Below are 17,552 nucleotides of genomic sequence, written 5' to 3'. Positions count from 1 at the left end.
ATTTAAGAAAAATGTTTGGTGATCTAATCTGATTTGGTGCAGGTGTTTGTTTTAGAAGAAAGCGAATTAAAATCTAATAGGAACACTTTGAGCATCAACAAATTGGCCTGCATGACTGCTAAATGTGGCTCAAGGGGCTTATTATGGGATAGTTTGGGGGCTGAGTCCTACCTAGATGGGCAATAACTAAAACTCATTACTGTAATTTCTAGTAGTAGAAATGAGTTTGTGGTCTGTTCGGGCTGGGGGAAAAACCCATTAAAATTGACACTAATTTGGACCCTTTGGCAGTTTTAACAGAGAGTGTGAGGCCTGAATGGATATGAAGAAGGAACATCCCTAGATGTGTTCCTTCCAGAACAGAGTTGAGACACGTTATCAGAGCAGTGTAGGTAAACTTGTACTGCCACTGTCTGTGCTGTATCTGTTCTGTGGATAAATGGAGGACTTCTGAATCGACAGCCCTGGAGTCTGGACTTCTAACAAGTACCCAAGTTGCTTAACTTCCTCTAGGGAACTATAGAGGCCAGTTGGGCGGTGGGAAGGGACAGAGGGGTTTTGTCATTTAAAGTACACACCTATATTATATCTACTGTACATTTTAAAAGAAGATGCTAGCTTATCTGTAGGATATTCATGCTAATTGTCTATTTCTATGTAAAAAGTAATAATACCTTTATCAGATATATTATTATTAGATGATAAAGCTAATGCTAAATTTCATTTTGCTGCAGTTCACAAATGCTTTTTTATATCTGCAAGAAACTAACCAGTCATCAGATGCTCAGCAGTACAGAAATCCTCAAGTGGCTGCGAGAGATTCTCATCTGTAGGAATAAATTTCTTCTAAAAAATAAAGTAAGCAAATATTATCACTTATCTTTTGGGATCATTAAAATGAATTAGTCTCTGTTTTGTTACTGCTTTTATTTATAAGGTTACTTTTATGATGGAAAGAGATTTAGTAGCTACTGAAGAACTAAAGTAGTTCTTTACACTTAATTGCATTTAAATTATAATTATGTTTATGTTGGTATATAAACTGTGGAGTAAAACCAAGAAGCCTACTGGGATTTTGGGAGGCCCCAAGGAAGGAAGAAAAAGGCATGATGATGTGCTTATATCAAGGTGATATGTTTTGATGATGACTCTCAAAATACTTTATTTTCTTAAGGGGAAATGTCATTTTAAGATACCATTAATATGGGTAAATTTATAAAGCCCTCTAAGAGCACCTACGTAAAAGATGCTGTGTAAATGTTGAACAGCTTTTTACTTTAGTGACAACAGTTTCTGAACTGCATTGTTTTAAAAGATAAGGTGATTAATTATTTTTCTTTCCTCTCTTTACAGCAATCGGATAGGAGCTCCTGTCACTTTCTCTTCCTTTATGATGTCTCTGGAGGTGGAACTAGTCAAATGTCTCTTGACCACGAGGAGATGAAAAGCTGTACCCCGGGAGCCACCCTCAGGAGAGGGAAAGGGAATTCTTCCATGGTAAGTAACAGCGGATAATATTAATTATTAACATTTAGGGATAAAAAATTATGTGCAAGTAGAAATTAAATCACAGAGTGTAATTTTTAAAAATATAATTATTTCTGAGGAGGAAAAAACATACTACTATGTGTTACTGTTCTCTTTCTGGTCAATAATCAGCTGTAACATGCATAAGTTTTGAATCTAATATGCTGGTGAGTAATGGGTTTCAGACTTCTAGGAAGTTGCACTTTTTTCAGGTTAAAAAGTTGGTGAATCCTTTTTTTCTTAGGATCACACATAACATCTCTACATATTTGTCCATTGTTAATAAATCTGAAATCTCACTTTTTAATGTATTGCATCCAGTTAGAATAGACTGTGAAAGATCATCAAAATCAAACATCTCAGTAAAGTATGCCCTTTGACAGACAAGTCTAGTGTTTAGCCACAGGGAAAAGTGACAAGGTTATTTAGAACATCTTTTATGAGCCAAAAACTTCATTCTCTTTTTTAACATACAATTTTTTGGTATCAATAAGACTTTGCTAAGTATGTGGCTATCTTTGTGAAAGGAGCAGTTTCTTGCCACTGTGCAACAGCAAATACAGTAGAGTTCAGATGTTGGTTAAATTGTTTATTTCTATTAGAATGAAAGCAGGTTTGAAAAACAATTTGGATTAAGAAAATTGCCATACTTCTAAGCAATATTATTGAACTTGGAATTCTGTGTTTCCCAAGGAAAGTACAGCAGGATGCAGTGGAACACCTATTTGTCGCAAAGCCCAAACAAAATTGGAAGTCGCTTTATACATGTTTTTGTGGAGCCCAGATATTGAGGCAGTCCTTGTTGCAATGTCCTGTTTCCGTCACCTGTGCGAAGAAGCAGATATCAGATGTGGAGTAGATGAAGTTTCAGTTCATAATTTTTTGCCAAACTACAACACTTTCATGGAGTTTGCATCTGTTAGCAATATGATGTCAACAGGTAAGAATGATGAGTCTGGAAAATGCCTTTCAACCTGTACAATAAGACTTGTTTGGATTGGAGTTCTTTAAACAAGTTTATATTCTTGATTTGGCTGTAACTCCTGCTTTCACTGAAATATCTTAGCCATTGAAACTGATGGAGGGAGTAGGGAATTTGGGTAACTGTTCATGAGGATTTAAAAGAGTAACAAGGAGAATCTTTCTAAACAGTTAAAGGGGATATGTTCCTCTTTTATAATTACTTTCAATTATCTCATATTTGATGTAGGTGGCTTTACAAAAATCTGTTTCATAAATGTTCTGTGCTTGTTTGTAGGGAGAGCAGCTCTTCAGAAAAGAGTGATGGCATTATTAAGACGCATTGAACATCCAACTGCGGGCAACACAGAGGTAAATTTTCTTCTAAATTTCTGTCCATTTCATATGTGTTTTTTTTCTTTTTTTTGAACACAGAAAAGACTGTTGCTATGAGTAGTTTTGAAGTTAAATCTTGATATATCTTATTTTAGGCCTGGGAGGATACACATGCAAAATGGGAACAAGCTACAAAACTAATCCTTAACTATCCAAAGACCAAAATGGAAGATGGGCAGGTGACTATGAATTTTTCCTTAGGTTTAACCCTGTAGAAATTCAGAGTAACTATTTAAGCTTATGTATTTTAAGAAATTTCATTTTAATCTGGAAAATGAATTGTATAGGAGGACTTAAGCTCCATGAAAATATTCCAGAAATCAAGTCTTCTGTGTTTACTGATAAGAGAACGAGATAATTTGACTTAAATTGCTGTGAGGGAGATAGCTGAGTTTAATAATTGGAAAAAAAAATAGTGAGAAATTAGAAAATCTCTTTCACTGGAATTTTTTTAAGGAAAAAAAAAGCTGTTGACTATCATGATTTAAATACGTTTTGTCCTACTACAGAGCAGGGAGTCATCTAGGCAACCCCTTTTGGTCCCTTTTTAATTCAGTTTCTTCAAATTCTACAAAAATAGCCCCTCTGGATAGAATTTTGTTCATGCTGTAAGATGCAAACCTTAGTAATTTGTTGAGATGGAATTAAAATGGTGGGATATGTTATGACATACTTCTAAATTCTGATCTTTCTCCATTATTTATGTTTAATTGAAAAGATTTCATCTTCAGTCCTTCTTTTTTAGGTTACGGAAAGTCTTCATAAGACGATTGTTAAGAGACGAATGTCGCATGTTAGTGGGGGAGGCTCCATAGACTTGTCAGACACAGATTCTCTTCAGGAATGGATCAACATGACGGGGTTCCTATGTGCCCTTGGAGGAGTGTGCCTACAGCATCGTAGCAATGCAGGACTAGCAACCTACAGTCCACCTATGGGCCCAGTCAATGAGCGTAAGGGCTCCATGATATCTATGGTATCCACTGAGGGAAATGCAGAGACTCCTGTTAGCAAATTCATAGATCGATTATTGACTCTGATGGTCTGTAACCACGAGAAAGTGGGACTTCAAATACGGACTAATATTAAAGATCTGGTGGGTTTGGAGTTGAGTCCAGCACTTTATCCAATGCTGTTTAACAAACTGAAGAATACCATCAGCAAGTTTTTTGATTCTCAAGGACAGGTAAACTGTTGATATATTCCTTCACTTGCGTATCTTAGAAAGTATTGGTCTTGTTTTTCACATAGGTAATTGAAATGGGTTATCTGTTCATGTTTTCTACAAAAAAAATTCAAACATTGTGATTGTATTTGAGCGCATGTGTCATACAATTATCATATTTTATTCCAGGCTATGTTTAACATAAAGTAATTAAAAACATTGTTGAATTCTTAGTAAACTTTCAGAGTACAGAACCTGTGAGAATTGTCTCAGAATATTTAAGGTTGGTAGTGTTAGCATATTTAATGTTGATATGTATTGCAATTCTTTTGACTTGGTGATTCTAGAAAAATATTTATGTTATATTTTCTGCAGTATATTTTATGAAAACACTTTTTTTTTTTTTTTTTGAGTTAACTGCAAACAGGAAGTTAACACTACTAACTTTCTTCCCTTAGGTTTTGTTAACTGAGACCAACACACAATTTGTAGAACAAACCATTGCTATAATGAAGAATTTGCTTGACAATCATACGGAAGGGAGCTCAGAACATCTTGGACAAGCTAGTATTGAGACAATGATGCTAAATCTGGTTAGGTGAGAAACCTGGTTAATCTTCTATACAAAGTTATATGTTTATGGAGTGAAGTAGACCCTTTTAGTTCTATATCTTTTCTGCTTCTACCCATGGAGAAAGAAGTTGATCCCTGCTCTTACTGTTCTGACAACTTCAGTAGTCATAAAGATTACTTAAATGATAGCATAGACTTATTTTCTTCAGAACCAACCATTCCATACCTCACCCCCTTTCCTGGAATTATTTCTGTTTTCTTTTCTGTACAATAGTGTTAGTGGTTAGAAACCAGATGAAGGGCAGGTTTCTGTTTGGGTTTATGCCAGTCAGAAACTTTTATGCCAATCAGAAACCTTTTTGGCCTCAAGAAACTTGGTGCTGGTCTTCAGCTGATATAAGGCTTGGAAAAAACATTAGCCCAAATACTTGCTAACCCACTATGCAAGTCAGAGTTGTATCGGCCAATGTGTAGATTATGACACAGACCTGAAAAGATTTCAAATGCATGGGCCTCGTTTTGTACAGCATGAAGTATTTACTTTTTGCTTTTTATCTTCAGATATGTGCGTGTGCTTGGAAATTTGGTACATGCAATTCAAATAAAAACTAAGCTCTGTCAGTTAGTAGAAGTAATGATGGAGAGAAGAGATGACCTTTCATTTTGCCAAGAAATGAAATTCAGGTAAGAAAGAAATTTAGACATAATAAAACACCTTGGGCAGTGTAATGTGGACAAGTATAATTTTGGTGACATGTTTAAAAAAAATAAAAGAAAACTTTATTATAATGGTATATATATATATATTTTTACTTTGTCTTCAGTGTTAATAGTTTAGAATCTAGTATTGCATTATAATTTTATTTTGAATATGGGGATACTAAAGGTATGTAAAAAAACTGATACAGAGTGGGGTATTACTTGGTATAATAAAATTCAGTTAATCTTCAATATCTGGTGGTTCGAATATGAATTTGTAATACTAAGTGCAAGCAGTAGTAGGTGTATTTAGGTGTGTGGGTTATTATTTAGGGGGGAAAAAAACGGAAAAAACAAAGCTAGCAGTTTTATGTTTTTGTATCTATATTTCACAGAAACAAAATGGTAGAATATTTGACAGACTGGGTTATGGGAACATCTAATCAAGCAACAGATGAGGATGTAAAATGCTTGACAAGGTAAGAAAGGGTACTATTAAACTGCTTCTAAAGTTGCTAACAGTGTTCCAGATACCATTTGATATCCACAGATCAGTTGGATTATGTGGAATTTCTGTAGTGGTAGTAATTCTAAAGAAAAGACCAAAATTGAAACTCAATTTTTTGTGAGCAGGTTCTTTTAAAATGTACATGTTTTTATTTAAATCTTGTTAATGCTATTTCTGATTTAGTGTTAGAATTGCTTGTTTTATTTCCTAGAACTATGTCTTCATATGATACATTATGAAGAATAAAATTGTCAAAGATTATAGTGTTGAATTCATACTTAAGTTTTTTTTAGTGAAAACATTCCTTTTTAGTTGTAGTCCTTTAATAAGGTGTTGCTTGAACCTGTACCACAGAATGTGATTGCTATTTTCCTGATGGATCAGTTTAACAACTGATTCTTAAAACCTTAAAACTTTTTCAGAGATCTGGACCAAGCGAGTATGGAAGCAGTGGTCTCTCTTCTTGCTGGGCTTCCGTTACAGCCTGAAGAAGGAGATGGTGTTGAGTTGATGGAAGCCAAATCTCAGTTATTTCTTAAGTAAACAGTGACTTTTAACTATTTCTACTATACAATGTCTCAGAGTGGAAGCACCATATGACTTTTACTACCAACTAAGTTTTTTCTTCTAGCAGAAGTAGAGATTACCTCGTATAGATGTCATTTCACAAATCTCTGCCTAATAGGTTTATGGAAACATTTTCATTTAGAAAATAATTACTAAATTTGTCCTTGTGTCCCCTTAATACAGACATATCCTTAGTTCATGGGAGGGATTAGCTGGGTTTGAAATTGCATTTTCATCCATGAAATTTAAAATCTCTTTCAAAACAGCTGTTTGTAAAGGCACACCAGTGGAATTTGTTTGTTTTGTTTCTGGAACTTATATATGAGTTTTTAGGGCAGTGCCTCCTAGTTCTTACAACATATTTTTTGAAAGTTTAAACTGTGCTACAGGGAAGATTATTTGGGGGGATGGATGGGATTTTTTGGGAGGCTTATGGTCTATTTACTTTTGTATGCAAATCTTTCCAGACCGTTGCCTTCGTAGAATCTGTTTTAACTATCCAAGTCTATCTTTTTCTTTAGATATTTCACACTGTTTATGAACCTTCTAAATGACTGTAGTGAAGTTGAAGATGACAGTGCACAAACTGGTGGCAGGAAACGTGGAATGTCTCGAAGACTAGCTTCGCTACGACACTGCACTGTTCTTGCTATGTCAAATTTACTCAATGCAAATGTGGACAGTGGTCTTATGCACTCCATAGGTAAACTAATTCGATTAAGCTATGCATAAATGAATACACAATGAAGACATTGGTGTTTGATTCATTTTTACATTTCCCTTAGTAGTTATGTTTTGTTTTTGTTTTTGTTTTTTTTCAGGCTTGGGCTATCATAAAGACCTCCAAACAAGAGCTACCTTTATGGAAGTCCTCACCAAAATTCTGCAGCAGGGAACAGAATTTGATACGTTAGCAGAAACAGTGCTAGCAGATCGGTTTGAGAGATTGGTGGAGTTGGTTACAATGATGGGTGATCAAGGGGAGCTCCCTATTGCTATGGCTTTAGCCAATGTGGTGCCTTGTTCTCAGTGGGTAAGTTAATTCCTGCATTTTATTTCCTAAGTGTTTTGAAAATAATAAGACTTATAATTAGGTCAAACATTTTGGGGGTGTAACAACAGCCTGCTAAAGAGAGATTAGACCTACCTTTCGTAATAACTAGCCTTTCTTATTGTATTCTCAGAAATCCAGCTGCAAGAGATCGTGATTATCAACAGTAGTTTTATATTAAATTTCAGTTAATGCCTGGGAACAATTTTGTATACAATTATTATAATAAATGCATTTGTTTTGGTTGATGTTATTTATTACAAACTGCGTGCTGTAATGCAGACAAACACAACTGTATTTACTCCTCAAATTTAACAAGATGAATTGTTTTTTGTTATACAGCAGAATAAATGCTTATCTGTCTGGACTAACCATTATGAATTTGCGTGAGTGGTTATCATGAGAGAGATTTTTAGGCAAACAATAGCATAGGGAAGATTTAAAAAAAGATTGTGCATGCTTAATTTGATATTTATATGCAAGACTCAATAGCAAATTTAAATAATTAGTGCAATCTTTGACTCGCTGCTCAGATGACCATTTCCTGCTTCTTTTAAGGATGAGCTAGCTCGTGTCCTGGTCACGCTCTTTGATTCCCGGCACTTACTCTACCAGCTGCTTTGGAATATGTTTTCAAAGGAAGTTGAACTAGCAGATTCCATGCAGACACTCTTCCGAGGAAACAGCTTAGCTAGTAAAATAATGACTTTCTGTTTTAAGGTATGTTACCTAACCTTTCTCTCTACTACATATCTTTTTAAACTTATGACTACCTTAGTTACATGAGTGATTTGGGGTGTAGTACCAGCTTGAAGACTGTTTCTAATTGTCTTCTATTTAAAGAGAAGACAAGTTCCAAGGTCTTTCATTTCAGTTTAAAATGTTGTGTAGTACTATACAAACGGAGCTAGGGTGTTGCGTCAGTATACTCTAGGAAGGATTTCCATCTGGTTATTAAGTTGATTTATGATTTGCTCTAGATTGAAAATTAAATAAAATACTGGTAGAAGTCCATCACGATTGTGTTTCAGAAGTGAGTCTTCCAGAACACCAGTTTTACAGACATCTGGCTTATGCCAAAACAAATCAAGTGTTTTCAAGCTCTTGTAACGTACAGAATTTTGGAGTGTTCCTGTGAATTGCTATGTTAATCTGGCCACATATTCTGATTTTCTTTTTTCAATAGGTGTATGGTGCTACGTATTTGCAGAAACTTCTGGAACCTTTATTAAGGACTGTGATCACGTCCTCTGAATGGCAGCATGTTAGCTTTGAGGTGGATCCTACAAGGTTTGAGATTCAAGGCGGGGGGAAACAAAAGTATTTATAAAATTGTCTCCCAGTCATTGTGATTTCCTTTTCTTTGTTGTAAATATTTTTCTCACACTTTCATACTTTTCTGCTCCTCACTACACCAGACACATTCATTTTATCTACCAACAGTCCTTATACCCAGGGAGAATTGTACAGAGCTGTCCAACACATTGAGATGAGTTCCGCTGCATGTCCTCTAAGCCCTGAGAGAGTAAGGAAGACAGAGAGTCCTTACAAAACCCCTTCTCCTACTTGCTACTTCATACTTTTTGTAGGCCACTAGTGCGGGGGTTTTCCAGTAGTACCAAAAGGCATCTGCTTTAGGTCATTGGATTAGTTACAGAAGCAAGTTGGAATGCATACATACTGTAATTTTTTTTTGCTTTAATTTCTCATATCAATTCAAGATTTGGATTTAGTAGCTGTTCTGTTGTTTTGAATTCTCTTTAACTCTTGAAAAATTTTCAAAATTCTTCTTTTAAGTAGTTTGCCAAGAGATAGGTTTTATTTTTAATAGTTTAGCTGTCAAACAACTGTGTCTATCTCAGAAATCCCTTTCACAGAAACCATCATCAAACTGATAATGCAGGCCTCTTGGAATTATGAACACTTGTCTTAGTATGGAATGATGGGAGAGAATCCAATTTACAGCTCTCTGTTTATTACTAAGTTTTGAATGACCTTGTATTTGTCACTTATGTAATTTAAATTATTGATGGAATCTTCTGTGTGAAAGATTGTAAATATTTCTGTAAGATTTTTATTTACCCCTTGGGATAAGGTTACTACTGAAAATACAAGCATAGTCAGTAGGATTTGATTGCTGGTTATACATTTATGGGTCTCTTTCAGATTGGAGCCTACAGAAAGCCTTGAAGAGAACCAGCGGAGTCTCTTACAAATGACAGAAAAATTTTTTCATGCAATCATTAATTCTTCTTCAGAGTTCCCCCCACAACTTCGCAGTGTGTGCCATTGTTTGTACCAGGTATGCCTGCAATGGTTGCCTGCCCCTAAACTTTAGGGTTTGATTTTACAATTCTAGTAGTTTGCATCTTGGTCTAGTAATGGGTGCATAGTGGGCATTTCTTATAGTGGGCTGCTAAAATTCCAGTAGGGGATGGATATTCCTGCTGCCCGCAGGACCAGTAGGAAATACAGTTTGCTGTCCTTCTGGAGGAGGCTGTCGCAGAAGGGCTGTGCACAGCAGAGGTTGTGAGCTGCAGTCTCTCTGTGTTCTGGAAGAGCTATTGTTGGCCTTTCTGCCATGGAGTCTGTATCTCGGGTCTGAAGTAAAGTGAGGAAAACAGATTTTCTGAGCTATGTTTGTAAGGAGAGCATGCAAAGGAGCTATCGTCAACCACAGCCGCATGTGCGAGATTGCTGTGGAAAGTGAAAGCATCCTTGTCTTAGAGAAACAAAACTTTGAACTAATTATGAGTAGTACAAAAACATTCTATGCAATGTTAATCATTATTCTTAGCACTGATAATGTTTTAGCCGTTATTAATAATTTTTGTAGTGAATACTGTTGTGATTTTCAGAACTTGGGGGTGAAGACCAGTGCATTGTGTTGGGACTGTTGTGGGTCTGGGGTTGTTGTCCTCAGCTGTTGGGAGGAATTAGGAGTGCAAATGCTGGCCTTTTGTTTCTGCTGTAACAGCTGGTGTAAATGGCTTCTCGAGTCACCTGGCTCTCTTTCTGCCTCTGGTTTTAACAGACTGTATCCAGGTTGTGGAAGGTTTTTTTGTTTGGGTTTCTGTGTGTGCGTTAAATAGGGAAACGAGGTGGGCAAGTTGGTTTTCCTTTAGGATCAGATGGTCAGTCTCGCAGACATTGACTGCAAGTGGATGTGTCACTGAAAATGCCATGCGTGCTTGATTCTTGCTTCCATTAGGCTGGTTTGTCCTGGATGTTTTCCTAGAATTGCTTTATGTGCTGTTGCTAGGGTGCATCAGACTTAGATCCATTGCAGTGATACTTTGCTAAAAATTCTTCCTATGCAAACCATTTTTAATTCTGACGTGAATTGGAGTTACTGGAATGTACTCTGCAATGGGGTGGTTTTCAAAGATTCTGCTGTGGGAGCATATCAGTTCTATTGTTTTTTGCCTTTATATTGTTTCAGTTAAAAGGCTAATTTACATGATTTTTCTTAATAAAGAGGGATGGAAATTTTACTTTAAATGCAGTAGCCTGATGAATAGAGTAGAGATAAGAATGCTTCCAAAGTTAGCTCTTTCTTTCTAGAAGTTGCACAAAGTCAGAAGTTTGGTAAGGACAACATCAGTTAACAGGTCTTGAATAAATCTGAGCTGTTTAAATTTAGCTTGGTTGGTGGAATCGCTTTCACTGACTTGCTTTTTTACTGTCACATCTTTAAGTTATATGAATTTTCTTCCAGTTCTTTTCTCTAAAGATTATATATGAATCGTTGGTGTGTGCTTGTTCTCAAACAGCTAAATATTGCTAGCTTTCTATTGATAGAATTCCAGGCTTCACTTAGTATGGGGCTTTTCAGTGATGCTAGTTTATTCTTACAACTAATATGAAAGACATAGGATTGAGCTGCAAGAGCAAAATTTACCTCTTTGCAGGGCAGCAGTACATAAGGCTGATGTGCTATATCTTTGCTCAAATCCTGTTGTAAAATACAAGAGAACGTGAGGTTTTGTGGTGGGTCCCTTTGCCTTGAAATTAACATAATCAAGTCAAATGTCTAAATTTGGAAATCTGTAATAAATTTGATGTAGATCTGCTGGCTTTTTTTTCCCTCCATTCTCCACAGAACTACTTTATGTTATCTTTTAGCTCTCAAAGTAATAATTAACCATAATGAATCACAGATCTAACTAAATTGAAGGACACACAGAGAAACATTGGGAAGATTTAAAACTCTAAATTTATTTTTAAAGTAATGTGTATATCAAAGGTATAACACTTTACTATTTCTACTATTAAAATTATTTTGGGATGGTGAAATACGTCTGAAAGCTGAATATACGATTTAATGCCCAATATTGTATATCATGAGCACATTAATGTGGTTTGACTTTTAATCTAGCCAGAAATAGTAGAAATGATTGAAACGCAACATTTGCTTGTTTTGTATTTAGTGCTTTGTAAATAAGATGTAATAAAAAATGTGGAATAGAACCTCCATCATCAGTCTTTAGTTTATATATTTCATTTTCTGTTGGTTATGTTTGTTACATTTTACTGTGTAATTTATGTACAAGTCAACATTGGTTTTTTGTTGCTGTATGTAGTTGGTGCTGTGACTTGTTTGTGCTCATCTCTGTTCTGTAGGCAACTTGCCACTCTCTACTGAATAAAGCTACCGTAAAAGAAAAAAAGGAAAACAAAAAATCAGTAAGTTTGGAGACCTTTTTACTAGCCATTTCTTTCAAACCACAACAGAAATCTTTTGCTGTTTATTCAAAACATCTTCACTTCAGTCTATTTGAACTCACTGTAAAATCATTCTACTAATTCTGGCACAAAATAGCTTTCATTTCAATTAACACTGGAATTATTTTATATTTAAAATATTCTCTGTGTGCCTATCTGAGTAAACAAAAATACATCTTTAACATTACAGCTTAGCATTTAATATTCTGATTCCTCTACCCTTACCACCATCTTCCAAAAAAAATGGAGAAAGAAAATATTTGGTCTGGGGGAAAATCTGAGTCTGTTTAGTTGCTTTAATACTTCCGTAGATAACATGACTTCAGCTTGCATCCTGGGAGAAGAACAATTAACACATGGTTTGCTGAAAAAAGGCTCCTATGATTTATTTCTGATACTTTCTTTTGTTTGCCTTCTAACTAAGCAATAAAAAATAGCATTTCTATTTATTTACTGAGGGAAGATGAGATTTTCCACTTTAACTTACTGTGTTAAAGAAGAGTTGAGATGTATATATTGTGATAGAGTGGTATCATTATAAGCTAAGGCTTACCCTTTTCTTTGACAGTGACCTCAAAATACAATGTGTGAATAATACTGAGGCAGAATAGAAATTTAGACTTTTATTAAATACTCCCATATTTTTTGCTATAACTGAGCGGATTAGTATCATGTTGAAATGCAAAATCTGTGTGCAAAGTAATACTTTACAAGAAAATATTATAAATAATTGCATCACAAGATAATTTGATTGAGGTTGCTACCAAACCATAATGATTCTTGACGTGTATGCACTAATGGCTTTATCTGTTTTAAGAAGCATGATTTGAGATTGCACTAGTTATGCTTTGAAGTAGTATAGTAAGCTGGGAATTGGGTCTTATTTAAACAATTTAACTTCATATATGAAACTTGTTAATTTTGTTCTGTGAAATGGTAGAATCTGACATTATGATTAGTTGATAATTGGACAAAAATATACATATATAGATATTGAATTTTTATAAGACACTGGCTACTTAGCTCTGGATCATTCTGTCTTTCCTTCTTTGGTAAATCTGTTGAGATACGATGGATCTGGAGAGAGATTTCTTCAAATATCTCCCTCCCTCAAATTTAGATTAGTCCTGAAACTTTAAGTCATGTAATTCACATTGATGGGGAGGGCCTTGAAAGTAATATTGAAATAGTTATTCAAATAAAATACCTGAGAATTTAAAAAGAATTATCTGTTTGATTGGAAGGCTGTGCACACCTGATTGTGAACATATGGCATTTGTCCACTTTACTGTCAGTGGCTGAAATTAACTGGTGAGCAACTTTGTAGTTTACTTTCTTAGCTTTGTACAATAGCTATTGCAGGAATTTCACCCCAGCAAGAAAGTTTATATGAAAGCTGAAGTAAGCCTTGCCAGTGTCTGGATAGCCCCCTCACCCCCTTACTCTTCTTTCCTTCTCTTTCTTGATTGTCTTACAATACAAGACCTGTAAAGCCAAGAGAATCCTACTCAAATCTATTGAACTTGATTGTTATGGAAAGAATATGTAAAGTTGGACTGCCGTACAAGACTTTTCTCAGATTGCTTTCCCTTTTCTTTAATGCAAATATATTATTTATAATTCTCAACTTCATAGGTTGTTAGTCAGCGATTTCCTCAGAACAGCATTGGAGCAGTTGGAAGTGCTATGTTCCTCCGGTTCATCAATCCTGCGATTGTCTCCCCTTACGAGGCAGGGATTTTAGATAAAAAGCCTCCACCAAGAATTGAAAGGGGATTGAAACTGATGTCAAAGGTGAATCAGTGTATACTTTTATTTGGCCATATTGTGTGTTCTGCCTGAAGTAATTCTGTTCTTCAATTTACAAGAATGAGAAAATTTAGTTAAACTTTTTAGTTTTGTATAACAAAGATCACGCTTATTTAAACTGCAGAGTTATGTTTATAAATCATAGCATGACGTAAAATCAAAGAAACCAACATAACTTCAACAGTAGTGAAAATATCTGGTATTAATGAGGTTTATAGAAGTTTTGAAGAAATAGCTTTTTTCTTCCATCTCAGGACTGGTACCATTTGGTATTACTTCCTGTAAAAAAAAAAAAAGAAAAAAAAAAAAAAGAAAAAGAAAAAGAAAAAAAAAGTGTGTGGGGAGGAGTTTACTGGTTCTGTACAACTTCTGTTGCCTTGTGTATATTATCCAGTTTTAATTGTTTTAATTGTTGAGAAATTTTGATTTTCTTCAAATAGGCATGTGCCTTTACACCTGTTTGTGATTTCCAGAAAAAATACTAACCCTTAATAAAGCACACTTTTGAAAGATGATTTCTTTTCCTGGTTTAAGCCCAAGTAAATCTCAGAAGTGAAATCTGTTATTTAGAATTATGTAAAAGAAAATACTTTGTACTAGGTGGCTTATGTCCCTTTTTTTTTTGTTTTGAAGTTTCACAAGTTAAAATGTGTATTTCTAATAGTGAAGTTATATTGGCAGTTGTAACAGTTAAGACATTAAGCCTTTATGTGCCTCTTCCATCTTTTTATTATTTAGATACTTCAGAGTATTGCCAACCATGTCCTGTTTACAAAAGAAGAACATATGCGGCCTTTTAACGATTTTGTAAAAAGCAATTTTGACGCAGCACGAAGGTAGGCCCTTTGGAACCTTTTTTAGTTCCAAATATTGAAAAAAAAAAAAAAAAAAAAAAAAAGTCATGTATGCTTGCAGGCTTTTGACTTGCATTGGGTCTGCGTGTCAGACTTCCCTTACACAATTATGGCAATCACTGGTTTTCAACTCTAGGTTTTTCCTTGATATTGCATCTGATTGCCCAGCTAGCGACACTGTCAATCACAGCCTGTCTTTCATCAGTGATGGCAACGTACTTGCTTTGCACCGGTTGCTGTGGAACAATCAGGAGAAAATTGGCCAGTACCTTTCCAGCAACAGGTAAGACTTCAGAAATATTATGGAGGGAGCTGCTGATGGGGAGTGAATATTTTGAATTATATTCAAATGCTTTTACTGTTACTACTGAGAAGAATATGGTGGCTGAAAAAGTCTTACCTCTGGATACTTTTTTCTCTTACTGACACCTCATCACTGGGTGCATGTCTAATATCTTTCTTGCCTGTTTTGCTGCCAGCCTTCTGTACAAGTGTATATTTGTCTGTCAATCTTTGTAAAAATCGATATGCATAATACACATTTTTCTAATTCCTTCACTGAAAACATTTTTTATAATTTTGAAAAGGATATGTAACCTCTTCAAGGTAAGGAAGGGTACTAGGCAAATAATAATAATAATAATAAAACAAATTTAAAAACAAATAGAACAAATAATAAAACAAAACAAAAACAAAAAACAGGAATTGCTGAATAAATAAAGACTTATCTGTTAAGTAATAATGCTGTTTCTAGGGACCACAAGGCTGTTGGAAGACGACCTTTTGACAAAATGGCTACTCTTCTTGCCTATCTGGGTCCACCTGAGCACAAACCTGTGGCAGATACACATTGGTCCAGTTTAAATCTCACTAGTTCCAAGTTTGAAGAATTTATGACAAGGTAATGAGATTATTGTGGAGGGGAAGCTCATTGTGGGTTTTCTTACTTCAGCAAGGAAGTAGTTACTAAGACTTGAGTTTTCATTTTGAAGGAGGGTTTAAAAGGCTGGCTGTATGTACACCTGTTAGGTTTGTGAATAGAAGATTTTAATTTCAATAATTAAACAGAATTAAATCGGAATGCAGTAGCTTTTGTGATTTAACAGAGGTTCAAGATTTTATGAATTTAATGCTTCTGTTTAAAGATGCAAATAAATAGTGTTTGGGATTTTTGTTTTATTAAGGCAGTTGTGAAAAGCTGATGTCATGTACTGCTTTTTAGGCATCAGGTGCATGAAAAAGAAGAGTTCAAAGCACTGAAAACATTAAATATTTTCTACCAAGCTGGGACATCAAAAGCTGGCAATCCTGTTTTCTACTACATTGCTCGGCGGTAAGGCATCTTTCACCTCCTCTGTCTAAAATAAACATGTAAAAGCTGAAGTATGAAGTGTATATATGAAAGAGATGCAAACAAGACTCTGAAATTAACTTATTTGCTGAATATTGGTGACAGAAGTTTTGAACGGTGATCAGAACTAAATCAGAACTAGTTCTTCCACCTAGGAATATGTACACCTGCAGAAATATGCCTGAGACTTTAATTTTTATTTATTTTTCACCGTTTGAAGTAAACTGCATCTACACCACTTTACTATTAATCCTTTATCAGAGGTTTTAGCATCTTCATATTATGAAGTATAAAATTAATAACAAGCTAAAATAAGCAATAAAACTGAAAAAAGTCCCCATATCCCAGTCATTCGCAGACTTCATAAGAAAAGGAGAGTCATTGTGCTCACAAGTAACTGATGGGTGCAATCAAATCAGGATTGAAAACCAAGACTGTAGCTGTTACACCTTTTCTCTGAGCTGTGCTGGTGGTGCCCTTGCCCTTGGTACTGGTGCCGCTGTTGAGGTACAGGCTGGCAGCAGGGGCCGCTGGTTTTGGCACCGGCGGGGCGCTGCTGCCATGGTCTGCGGAGTTCTCCCTGGTGCCACGTCGGATGCTGAATCCTCGTGTCATTGTGGCGCTGGCTGATGCTAGCAGGTCTTGTTTGGATGTTGGCCTTCACGGTCAGATGGTTGCCATCGCTTTGTGCTCCAGTGGGGCTCTTGGTTTTGCTTCTGCTGCCATTGCCAATGTGGTTTTTGCTGGTGGTTAGCTGAGTTGGTGCTGGTGGAGCTGCCTGAGGCAGTAGTGCTGGTGTAGAGCTTGTTGGCGTGCTTTGGCTCTCCAGGTGCTTCTGTTGCTGATGGGCTGCTGGTTTAGGCTGCCAGTGGTGGTTGCTGCACCAGTGGGGTGCTTGCTTGCAGGACCATTGCTGATGGCGTGCTCACTGCTGGCATGGTTAGGCGTGGTTGTTTCCTGGGGTCATGAGCTGCTTCTTGGGGTAGGACTGGGAGCACAGCTTTCGGTGGTGATGCCAGTACTGCTGTCCTCGTGTGCTCTGTGCTGGGGGTAGCTCTGCTGCTGGCAGTGGCAGTTTCAGTGATGGTGCTGCTTCCAATAAAAAGTGTTGCCGTAAGCTGAGGAAACGTCCTCAGTGGCAAACTTTCTGCAGACCCTTTGAGCTCACGTAAGAACATGGGTGCAAGCAGGGGAAAGCATTTCTGAAGCCGCGTATTCTGTTTATATTCAACAACTTACGTAAACAGTTAATATATGTTTGCAAATAAGGCATTCTTCAAATTTACTTATCTCCAGTGAAAATCATACCCAACATGAATTTCATTTTTTTTCCAATTAACTAAAATTTTAAATCCCTACTCTTACTC

At 35.9% G+C, this 17,552-nt stretch overlaps 1 protein-coding gene across 5 annotated transcripts in view; it reads left to right on the top strand.

Moving 5' to 3' along the window:
- The window catches only part of NF1 (neurofibromin 1), a 93,218-nt gene that overhangs the window by 27,050 nt on the left and 48,616 nt on the right, over positions 1 to 17,552 (top strand). For 3 of the 5 annotated variants that reach the window (XM_084492949.1, XM_084492948.1, XM_084492952.1), the window contains 21 exons: positions 735 to 858; positions 1,354 to 1,497; positions 2,221 to 2,467; positions 2,786 to 2,859; positions 2,979 to 3,062; positions 3,629 to 4,069; positions 4,507 to 4,646; positions 5,183 to 5,305; positions 5,716 to 5,799; positions 6,251 to 6,367; positions 6,917 to 7,098; positions 7,217 to 7,428; positions 8,005 to 8,166; positions 8,633 to 8,736; positions 9,613 to 9,748; positions 12,070 to 12,132; positions 13,807 to 13,965; positions 14,719 to 14,816; positions 14,971 to 15,117; positions 15,589 to 15,735; positions 16,057 to 16,167. In XM_084492949.1, coding sequence (XP_084349075.1) covers positions 735 to 858; positions 1,354 to 1,497; positions 2,221 to 2,467; positions 2,786 to 2,859; positions 2,979 to 3,062; positions 3,629 to 4,069; positions 4,507 to 4,646; positions 5,183 to 5,305; positions 5,716 to 5,799; positions 6,251 to 6,367; positions 6,917 to 7,098; positions 7,217 to 7,428; positions 8,005 to 8,166; positions 8,633 to 8,736; positions 9,613 to 9,748; positions 12,070 to 12,132; positions 13,807 to 13,965; positions 14,719 to 14,816; positions 14,971 to 15,117; positions 15,589 to 15,735; positions 16,057 to 16,167 — 3,099 coding nt within the window. The remainder of the gene's footprint in view (positions 1 to 734; positions 859 to 1,353; positions 1,498 to 2,220; positions 2,468 to 2,785; positions 2,860 to 2,978; positions 3,063 to 3,628; positions 4,070 to 4,506; positions 4,647 to 5,182; positions 5,306 to 5,715; positions 5,800 to 6,250; positions 6,368 to 6,916; positions 7,099 to 7,216; positions 7,429 to 8,004; positions 8,167 to 8,632; positions 8,737 to 9,612; positions 9,749 to 12,069; positions 12,133 to 13,806; positions 13,966 to 14,718; positions 14,817 to 14,970; positions 15,118 to 15,588; positions 15,736 to 16,056; positions 16,168 to 17,552) is intronic. The other 2 variants (XM_084492951.1, XM_084492950.1) reach the window with 1 other exon arrangement.

Source organism: Aythya ferina, assembly GCF_964211825.1.
Source record: "Aythya ferina genome assembly, chromosome: 19".
NCBI classification, from domain to species: domain Eukaryota; kingdom Metazoa; phylum Chordata; class Aves; order Anseriformes; family Anatidae; genus Aythya; species Aythya ferina.
The sequence above is the reverse complement of the archived record's forward strand: the minus strand, read 5'-3'. Positions and strand labels throughout refer to the sequence as shown.